Raw genomic sequence first — 10,478 nt, forward strand, 5'->3', positions numbered from 1 at the left:
GGAATGTTCTGGGCTCTGAAGGTCTGGACTTAAACTACAAACTGTCCGCTTCCCTACCCTTAGCTTTGGGTTTATTAACAGTAACAAAGTATTCAGGAGCCCGGTCTGGCAGAAAGAGGCAAGAGACAGCACATTTAGAAGGGTCTGCCGGACTTGAAGTGAGATGGTTCCGAGCTACAGAACCTAAGTGAGGCTGATGGACACACCTTGAACACAGAAAAAGTCGAAGAGCATAGCAGCTTAAACCATGTCACATCACACAGATGGATTTAGGCCTAAATACAAGAATGTCTCATGTAATCTTAAACCTGCAATTTAATATAGATATAGCAGACAAAGTTTTGATTGCTGACAAAAGGGCCAATCTCATTGTATTTTGGTCAAGAGATTTTTGGACAATCACTGCAAGTTGTTAAGAAACTACACACTGGAAAGATAAGCTACAGCAAGAAACGGTCCTTACTTTAATTATTCCCCAGCTACTAAGTAGGACCATTTAGCAGGAAGAGAGGAAACATAGTCGTCTCTTTTTTTTTTTTTTAATTCGAGCATCACAAACCCTATTGTGAAAGTTCCTAGTGACTATAAATCTCCATACAACACTACTCTCCAATCATCTGTCTAGAATCACTAGATGCATAGAACCCCATCAATGAAAGATGCGTATTTTTGTCTAGTTAACTTACAACATTTTCACAAAAGGATAAAAAAACATTCCACAAAAAAGAAAAAAAAAGACAAAAAGCAAAATAAAAGATACTTACAGATCTTTGTTTCGGAAGAGCAAAAGTGAAAAAGTCCAAAAATACTTTATGTACCAGTGAGTGCTTTATCACCGCCTCTCTGTATTTGGACAGACAAAAATAAGCAACAAGTTCCCCACAGTCATTTTAAACTATGCTAGCAATACTTCATTTGTATTTAAAAACATTAGGCAGTGTTGTAAGAAAAAAACACACATTCATTTTGGATTCAGATGTTTAACATTTACAATACATGTAAGATTCCAGCAAAACTTACAAATTATAGAACCTATTTTCTCATAAAGATCACTGGAGAAGCGTATCTAATAATTCACTATAGGAATACTTCACAGACCAATATTTTTACCAATTGTCTGACTGGGACAGAGGACACTTCAATTCATAGAAGTGGAGCTCAAAACTGAGGTAAGATATTCATTATGACACCTGGGACAAAACCATAGGCTATTCAGCACAGCAACACTACAGCTTAAAAGAGTATCACTATCACGGTCATCTGAACTTATACCAGTGGCACTGTTTGTATGTCAGAAACAAACTGCTTTGTGCTAGATTGTCACACCTTTGTGTTTTTGTCCTTACTTTTGTGCCATTGGTGTAAGAATCTGCTTCATTTCATCCAAGATGGCCTCTCTCTTTTCAGGTTGAGCTTCTAGCACTTTATCCAGTGTTGGGACAGCCGGTGTCTGAAATGAATGCACAGAGGTTTAATAGTACCAGTATCAGAGCTCATAGAAATTTACAATGCTTAGATCTTTTTCAAACAAATGTCGTGAATATCAAAAACAAAGTGAATTTTCTGCAAAACTAACAATTTTTACAATTTTAGAAACAAAAAGCTACTTTTCCTGAGCATGTCAGGAGCTGTAAACTTAAGTTTCTATAAATTAAATGTTTCTCATTAGCAAACAAAACCAACTTCCATAGTCTGAGCTGTTTTCTGCCAGTTTTATCAGCTCTTCATGCCATATACAAGGCAAAATAAACAAAACTGGCATTGTGTTAAGGTGCTCCTTAACTAAGCAGAAATCCTGCTTTATGCACACATCAGAGGGCAGCACAACAAGTTAACAAACTGAAAAGCTAACAAAGGCCCAGGAAATTCCAGTTCAGGAACAGCAGAGAAGAGGAACATATACCACATACCTTACACACAGAAGTACTTCCTGGTATCTTAACAAAAGAATTACACTGATAACTCTTTTAAAATAACCTGCTGTTAGAAAAACTTCTGACTGGATAGACAATTAGAAGAGATATTTTTTAAACCATCCCTGCTACACTTTAACAACTACATTGCAATTTTTTATAAACCTACATTGAGCTGAATCTTGGTTTTGCACCACAATGTATGGCCACTTGAAGCAGTTATGCAAAAAACACCAGAATAATGGAAGGTAACACTGCACGTGGTTTCATGGGCTGTTTGACTCTCAGTACAAATTACAGCCTGTAATCACAACAAACATGTCTCTCTACTACTCAGTGTTGCAAAATGCCTAATTAAAACTTATAATAACCTTTTAAGAAAATACAGGCTCAGAAATTAGTTGTTAATGTCTTAAGATGATTTTAACAGAAATCTTGAGTATAAGTGAACAGGTGAAAAAGGCATTGAAGTTAGTAATTGTGTAGAACAGTTCTGTACTTTGTAGCAAAATTCCTAACACTAATGGATACCTACTTCCCAAGTCAGCAAAAATTAAAAACAGAATTTAAAAGAATAAAGGCTGCAGTTTTTAAGTAGGTTCCAACTGCCTGGTAAGGATCTACCATAGACCTAGGTTTCAGTGGAGTTTGGACTCAAGTCCTACAGTCTCCACAGAAAAAGAAAAGAAAGAATGAAATTAAGCCCTAGTGGAACACTTGATGTGGATACTGGCTCCTTCTATCTCACGAGACATAAGGTAGTTCTGACACAAGTGTCATCTACAGCATTAATGAAGAATTACACCTAAGTCTTACCTCAGCAGTATGATTTCAGCCCAGACACTATGAGAACTGAAACTATATAAGAACAAACTGCCTTTGTTTGCAAAGCAGAGCAAGCTCATACATGAACACAGTATATTTTTACATAGTTCAAACTAAGAAAACCCACAACAATTTAATCTAAACTAGAAATGTGCAAGTAATCATTACATTTAAACATGCTATACCAGACTACCTTTGGAGAGCTGACAGAAAGAAATGCAATCAAAAGAAATAGTAGGTAAGATAGGTAAGGCATTACTAAGACAAAAACTTATGGGCTAAACTATCTTAAACTACAAAGTATTGAAATACAACCTTGTAAACCTGGAAAGTGTTCCCATATAGTTCTTCTGTCAGCATATTCCTCTGCTCCAGAATGGCTTTGTCATTATATGCATATTCCACTACAGCAGATGCTTCTGCATGACGCAGCATCTTTTTCACATGCCCTTTAAAACTTTTTATTATTTCTGCAACTTGTGCTTTTGTCCTGTTTTTCAGGGAAATACAAATAGCAAGAGTTAAAACTTCTACAGATAAGTTTACCTATTGATAGTTTTTAGAAACATATTTAGGTAGTAAGTTTTGTCATAGAAACCATGAAATTTATGTATCTGAATCAGCCTTATGGCATTTGGGAAAATATGTAAAGAAAGCCAGGAATGTGGAGAAATTTTAAGGCATTTTGAGGGAAAGTAAACAGTGAATAAATTCTAGAGAATAAGGAATGCCATCCTGAACACTTAGCAAAAAAAATTTTTAAAAAGCCAATGTTTTATATGCAGCAAAAATCAACTCTGAGAACATATCTAACCATTTTATTGTCGTTTTCCTTGACAAAAAAAAAGTTTTCCTACAGCATTAATTTTACTTCTTGAAAAAGGAAAAATACTGTTAGCACTTCCCTGCCTTTACTCCACAATATTACAAAGATTTTTCCAGAGACATATTTTTTATTCGTGATTAATTCATTACAGATTAAGAAGCAGCTTTCACACTGAAAATGAAACAACACCAATGAGCAAATTCACTTGATACTCACCCATACATAAGAAACTTCTTCACAATATTTCTGGAATACTTTGACTTGCTCAACTCTATTAGGCTATCTAGAAGAAGGGAGAAGCATTCAGCTGGTTTACTTTTAACTACATTAACTCTATGAAATGGTATGTCATTAAGTAAGTATGAAGAGTTCACTAGACCTGACGTATCAGTTCAGAAAAAAAAGTAAAAACATTCAAGACAAAACAACATGTCTTGTTTAAATGCAGCCTAACCACAATATAGAGTCATATAAGCAAAATGAAAATACCTTTCAGTTGTTCAAATGTCTCTTGCCTTTGCTTCTCATTACCATACTGAATAAAACACTGGATCACTCGTGTTGAATCGTGTGCAAATGCCAGCTGAAGGACAGAGATACTTCATTACTCTAGGCCCTTCAAAGGGCAGTATGTACCATAATTATTTTAATGTATGTGCTCTCCTGTATCTTTTCATGCCACACATATAATTCATATAATTATAGAATCAGAAAAGCAGTTACCTGCTTATAACAAATCAAGACTTACGGATTTTTACCCCTTCACAAGTACTCTATCAAAGAAAATACAGACAACAGCTGCTGATAATTAACGACATGCATTAAGGTTTTTCATACTGAAATAAAACCATGAAATGGTATCTCCATTTTCCTCTTCTTTATAATTTCAGAGTAAGTGTGATGAAACAGTTCCACTTCAGCACAGAATACGAAAAGCTCAGCATGTTCTTCACTGAAAATTTATACATTTCAAGAACAGAGCACAAAGACTGTTCAGTATAATTAAGCATGAGGACACTAATTTTCCTAGAAAATTGCAAAGCAACAGTTGTAAATAATCAAACCTCTAAGCTCCTGAACCCCAGCTAGCATCAAATTTCACAGGACTAAAGCTACTTGGCAGCCTTTTAAAACAGCCAGCTGACAGACAAAGCATCCCAGGACTCCTGTCCCAAAATACAGGTACCAAATGCAGTCTTTCAGCCCTGTTTTTGTTCTTTTTACTCAGTTTCCCCATTCTTTAAAGAAGATTTTGTGAATTTGTGCACCATGCCATTAGTTTTTTTCTTACATTTTTAATTTTCCCATGAAGAAGCTTCTGTAGCTCATTCATCAGCTTTTCTCGTTTATCTTTATCACACTTTTTTCTACAAAAAAAACAAAAACCTAGTAAAACAATTCTAATTGAGGAAGCAGCTTTTTTCTAGTATGATTCACTTATATCTATAAATTAAGAATCACAACAGTACAAATGAAAACAGGGTAGCTTCTGCCAATCCAAATTTACACTGTTATTTGTTAACCCTGTACAGAGATGTGATTAAGCTGTTTCAGTTTATGGAAATCAAACCAGAATTCCACACATTATTTTCCACACATATAATTCTTTTTTTGAGTAAAGTATTTTTTGAAACATAAACTAAAATTTGCAGTCAGAGTTGCTTATAGGTGCAAAGATCTGTAAAGATGCAAAGCACAAACACTTAGAACATGCAAAATTAACTTTTCTTGCTGATATGGGGCAACAGTTCTAGAATAACACCCTCAAAGAGAGACACTAAACCTTAAAAAAACTTCATGCAGTAATCCCACTGTAGGATCAGGGTGAATTAGTGCTTGCTCTGTATTTCAGGGTTCAAAAGAAAAAAGGCAATTTCTTAAGCAATTACTCACAAATTTATAAATTTTAGCCAAAAATACAAGGTCAATACAGATATTCCTAGGACCATGGGCTACTATACTCTGTTTGAACTACCCACAAATTTGCATGCAATGTTACTGTTCACCTGAAGACATTCAGTTTGGAAATAGTTTTATAAAATTACAAAAGGAGAAAGAGGGTATTCTGGCAATTCATGACAAAAAGTCAACAAAGCGGAAGAAAAAAAGTAGTTACCTTCTTATGCTTTCCCATATTTGTTTTGATTTTACAATTAGGTCATAATTATTTTTATCATTAATTTGTCTGGTTTGCTTTAACTCTTTCCTTTTCTTTTTGAATTCACTCCATTTTGGCTTCTTAGACTCTGACCCTTAGGACAAAAATAAATATATTTACTACAGTTAATAGAAGAGCAGCAACAGAATTCTTTAGCAGTCTAAACCGCAGCAGTTCTACGACTCGAGCTGCTAACAATTCAGAACCTTTGCCTGCAGTTAACCAGATAGCTCACACGAAACCATACATCTTGAATAAGTATGCTAAGCTAGCAATCATCACTTCTAGACTACTGGAAGAACAAGTCAAACAATTAATTTTCCTCAAAACTGTCACAGGATGCATCAAAAATATCTTAATAGCATGAGAACTGACTGAAGATTGACTGACTTAACAGCTATGACTGCCCCAACAATTCTCCCATTTTATTTCACACTTAATTCAAGCATACCTTTTTCACCATTCAAAAGGAGAACCCTAACTCAAAGATACCTATCTGAAAACCCAAAATAAGAAAATATAAGTTAAACCCTTTCTATATGCCTAATCTTTTTACTCAGTCAAATTCCTTAAACATGGCATTTTACTATATAACCACTGTACACTGCCACACAATGAACTTGGGCAAAACAATGTTATAAAAGGGACACAGATTATGCACTAAGGACACCTCCTTAAATTTTTAGAGCTTAAATCGCTGCTCACTGGTATTTAGCAGAATGTATTGTTTTACCCATTCAAAAACCCATGCTTTCCTTTTTACAAAGCATAGCATTGATTTTTTATCAGTTTCCTAAAGCAACAGTGACAAGAAAGACTTATAATGCTTTGAGAGCAGTGCAATACACAGAGGCTTTCATTTACTCTTATGAACAACATTTAAAGGCTTACTGGAAGTTTCCTTTTTTTTAAAGCAGCATAATAAAAACATACTACTGTTATTTGATTTTCAGACTTCTAGTGCATATTCTATGGAAATCCAGTCTGCAAACATGCAAGAACAGCAGTAATAAAATACTCAACATAATCTACTCTCCTTCAAACAAATGACGTATTTCTGCTGAACTGCAGAACCCCTTATTTAAGATTCTACTTCTCATTTTACAACATTGATTAACTGCCCCAGCAGAGCTTTGCTTTAGAAGACAGGACAGGAAAAGATTAAGATCTCCAGCAGAAGAAATTGATTTAAAAAAGAAACCCATTAAACATGATAAAACCAGACAACTATTTAGCCTTTCTCTATAAACACCAGAAAGAAAAAAAAAACTCTAAAATCTAAAGGCAGTGTTAGCACTTGTTATGCTTTTTTTTCTCTTAAAGGATGTGACCAGATAGTCTGGACCACAGAAAGGAAATAATGCAAAGGATAATCAACTTTGTTTCATGAATTTCTATTCCAAAACTTACAGAAGTACTTTTAGAACAGTCCAAAACACACTATGAAAAGCTCTGTGTTTGCATATCACATGTAACAATTGCCAGTTTCTAGCTAACCACTTAACACTGCCTTAAAATAAACAGAGCTTTAGGATGGTATGACAATTTTTAAATTTGCTACTGTGTCTTTACTTCTGACTTCCAAGAAAATTCCAAACTGTTGATTTTCATGACTTCAGCCTCAGGTTTAGTCAAGTGAAGTAATTTTTCCCACAGCAAAGACTAAACAGCAAGTAAACCTGGAGTTATTCAGCCAATTTGGAAAGGCAGACAGAAAGACAAAGATCTTTGATGAACAATGTGTTTCCCAAAACCTGATTTCCCTTAATATCCAGGCTTAAAAATCTGCTCACCTCCCTCTTCACCATCCTGGAGTTTTCTCTTCTTTGCAAACTTTTCTGGTTGCTGTTTATTCTTGAATTGTTTGACTGTAGCTTTTCCAGGTCTCAACTGTCCTTTAATAAATTTCTTGGAAATGGATTTAGGCTTTCCCTCCTCATCTCCTTTGTTAAAGACTTTCTTTGGTGGACCTGAATCTATTAACCAACACAACAGAAATTAAAATGCTATCATACACCTACTGTTGCTTCAAAATTTAAAAATAAAAAATTACCGTTAACAAGAATGAAACTACTTTGTAGTAACAATTCTGTATTTAACAAAAATTCTTACATGCTTCTCAAAGCTGGTGTTTTCACAGCAGCCCCCTGGGTAAGGTTTCTCTAGACAAGTTTTTTTGCCCAGATATTTTTTTCTGGGCAGCATTTCAACAGCTCAGGCATAAAAAGAATTATTTTATATTAAAAAATGTCACCATCCCTAACATCAAAGTCATCAATCCCCAAATCCCCACACTTCTCATAGTTCATGATCAGATCTGTTTCAACATCATTTGTTCTAAGACAGCAGTGAAAGGCATCTTCTCAATCCTAACCCACAGCATGCTCCCACCTAGCTTCATCTTTCAGATAATTAATGCCAAGTCTAGAATCAAAAGGCTATCAACTTCAAAATTTTAACTGAGAGTATTTTAGATGAATCAGAGATGAAGGGCTTGCAGTGCAACCTGTTTAAAGCATTTCAGCAAGTGAGTGGCTCATAGAGTCAGTACAGTTTTGAATACAAGACAGAGTTACAGAAGGCACCTCTCAAAGTCATCTGGTCCAACCGTCCTGCTCAGACAAGGCCACCCAAACTGGTGGGTTTCAGGAAACAGGACCATGCCTGGGTGTCTTTTGACTATCTTCAATGAGGTAAACTCTACCATCTCCCTGGGCAACCTGTGCCTGTGCACAGTCATTCCCACAGTAAAAAGGTTTTCCTGATACTGAGAAGGAATTTCCTGTGTTTCAGTTTCTGCCCATTGTTCTCTGGGCACTACTGTCACAGGGCACTACTAGAAAAAGTCTGTCTTTGAGCCTTGTCTTCTCCCTGGGACAGGTTGAACTGAACCAGCCTTTCCTACCAGAAGAGATACCCTGGTCCCTTCACTGGACTCTCTCCAGCATGTCCATATCTCTACTGCACTGAAGAGCCAGAACCCTTCACAGCACTTCAGGTGAAGGCTCCCCAGGAGCCTTCAGGTGAAGCTCACCAGGGCTGAGGAGAGGGCAAGGGTCATAGACCTCAATCTGCTGACAGCACTCCTCATAATGCAGCTCAGGATCCAGCTAGCCTCCAGAGCACACTGCTGGTTCATGTTCCACCCTGATCACCAAGAACTCCTGGGCTTTCCCCTGTGAGTGCATGGAGCTGTTCCCCTCAAGCTGCAGAACTCTGCCCTTCACTCCTTGATGAGCTTCACCACACTTCTGCCAGCCCATCATCCGACCTGGTGACATCCTCCTGGAGGGCAGCACGGCCCTCGGGTGCATCTAACACTCCTTGCAGTTCTGTGCCATCTGTAAATCTGAAAATGCTGCACTCTGCCCCATCATCCAGGCCCTCCTTGAACCTGCTGAACCGAACTCGACCTTGTATGACTCCTGGGATCCACTGCTAATCAGTGGCCTCCAAAGAGCGTACCCAGCTCTTCAGCCAGTTTTCAATCTACCTCACTGACTGCTCTTGCAGCCCTTAGTTCCTCAGCACCTCTGTGAGAATCTCAAAGGAGAGAAGACACTGTCAAACTCTTATTGAAGTCCAGGCAGTCAACAGTCCTTGTTGCTCATCTGCCAAACTAGTCGTTTCAAAACATGGACTTATCAAGCGAACAAAAAGAATTCCAAGCATACACAACCATAACCATTCAGCCAGGGCTCCTACTGATGACCCTTCGCCTTCTCACCATTATCTTTTTTAAATTTCCTCTTCCCATGGGGCGCTTTTCCACGAGGTCCTTTCCCACTTTTCCCCACGAACTTCTTTTTACCCTTGTTCTCCATGACGGCAACACTGCAAACGAAGCAAGAGACAGCATTACTGGACCGCCACGGCTCCCCTGCGAGCAAAAGACAACCTGCGCCTGACCCATGGCGAAGTCAAACCCTCCCAGTGGCCGGTGGGGTACCAGAGGCCGTGCACAGGCGGGGAGGCTCGGCCAGGCCCGCCCGCGGTCCCCGCTCCCAGGACGCCCAGCCCCGGCCGCCGCCGGATCCCGGGCCCGCCGCTCTCACCGCACACGTGTGGCCCGACCGCGCCTGACGGCTGCGTGCACCGGCCGCCGCTTCCCATTGGTCGCCGCGCTGCCGCCGCGCGACAGTGCCGCGCTGCCGTGCCGTACAGCGCGCCAGCGCGCCCCCGTGCTGGGACAGGCCGGGGACAGGCGCCGGACTGAGGCCCTGCGGGGAGCGACCTTGCGGGCCACAAGCCTCCGTGAGCCAGCACTGTGCCGTTGTGGCCAGTGGTGTCTTGGGGGGGCGTTAGGAAGAGTATTCCCAGCAGATCGAAGGAGGTGATCCTTTCCATCTGCTCAGACCTGGAGTGCTGTGTCCAGTTCTGGTTCTCCAGGACAAGAGAGACACGGAGCTCCTGGAGCAGGTATAATAGAGAGCAAGAGAGGTGGCTAAGGGACTGGAGCATCTCTTAGAAGGAAAGGCTGAGAGAGAGAGAATTCTGTTCACAGAGTCATAGAATATGCTGAGGTAGAAGGGATCCAAAAGGATCATCAGGTCCAACTCCCAGTGCTGCACAGATACTCCTAGAATTACACGGTGTTATCTGACAGCATTGTCCAATGCCTCCTTAAATGCCTCCATCAAGCTTGGTGCTGGCACCAGTTCCCTGAGGAGCCTGTTCCAGTGCTCAGCCACTCTCTGGGTGAAGAACCTTTTTGTAATACGCAGCCTAAACCTGCCCTGATACAGCTTCAGGCCAT

At 39.2% G+C, this 10,478-nt stretch overlaps 1 protein-coding gene across 2 annotated transcripts in view; it reads right to left on the reverse strand.

Annotated features, from left to right (window-relative positions):
* PUM3 (pumilio RNA binding family member 3) overlaps nucleotides 1–9,819 on the reverse strand; it is a 30,120-nt gene extending 20,301 nt beyond the window's left edge. Inside the window, exons 1-10 of one of the 2 annotated variants that reach the window (XM_015615217.3) lie at nucleotides 9,778–9,819; nucleotides 9,450–9,556; nucleotides 7,516–7,698; nucleotides 5,681–5,816; nucleotides 4,856–4,931; nucleotides 4,054–4,147; nucleotides 3,781–3,847; nucleotides 3,054–3,228; nucleotides 1,347–1,450; nucleotides 765–843 (exon numbers count right to left, since the gene is read on the reverse strand). In XM_015615217.3, coding sequence (XP_015470703.1) covers nucleotides 765–843; nucleotides 1,347–1,450; nucleotides 3,054–3,228; nucleotides 3,781–3,847; nucleotides 4,054–4,147; nucleotides 4,856–4,931; nucleotides 5,681–5,816; nucleotides 7,516–7,698; nucleotides 9,450–9,546 — 1,011 coding nt within the window. In that variant the 5' untranslated portion in view covers nucleotides 9,547–9,556; nucleotides 9,778–9,819. Of the gene's footprint in view, nucleotides 1–764; nucleotides 844–1,346; nucleotides 1,451–3,053; nucleotides 3,229–3,780; nucleotides 3,848–4,053; nucleotides 4,148–4,855; nucleotides 4,932–5,680; nucleotides 5,817–7,515; nucleotides 7,699–9,449; nucleotides 9,557–9,671 lie in introns of both variants that reach the window. The other variant, XM_015615216.2, reaches the window with a different exon arrangement.
* Nucleotides 9,820–10,478: the final 659 nt, after the last annotated feature.

This window comes from Parus major, chromosome Z (assembly GCF_001522545.3).
Source record: "Parus major isolate Abel chromosome Z, Parus_major1.1, whole genome shotgun sequence".
NCBI classification, from domain to species: domain Eukaryota; kingdom Metazoa; phylum Chordata; class Aves; order Passeriformes; family Paridae; genus Parus; species Parus major.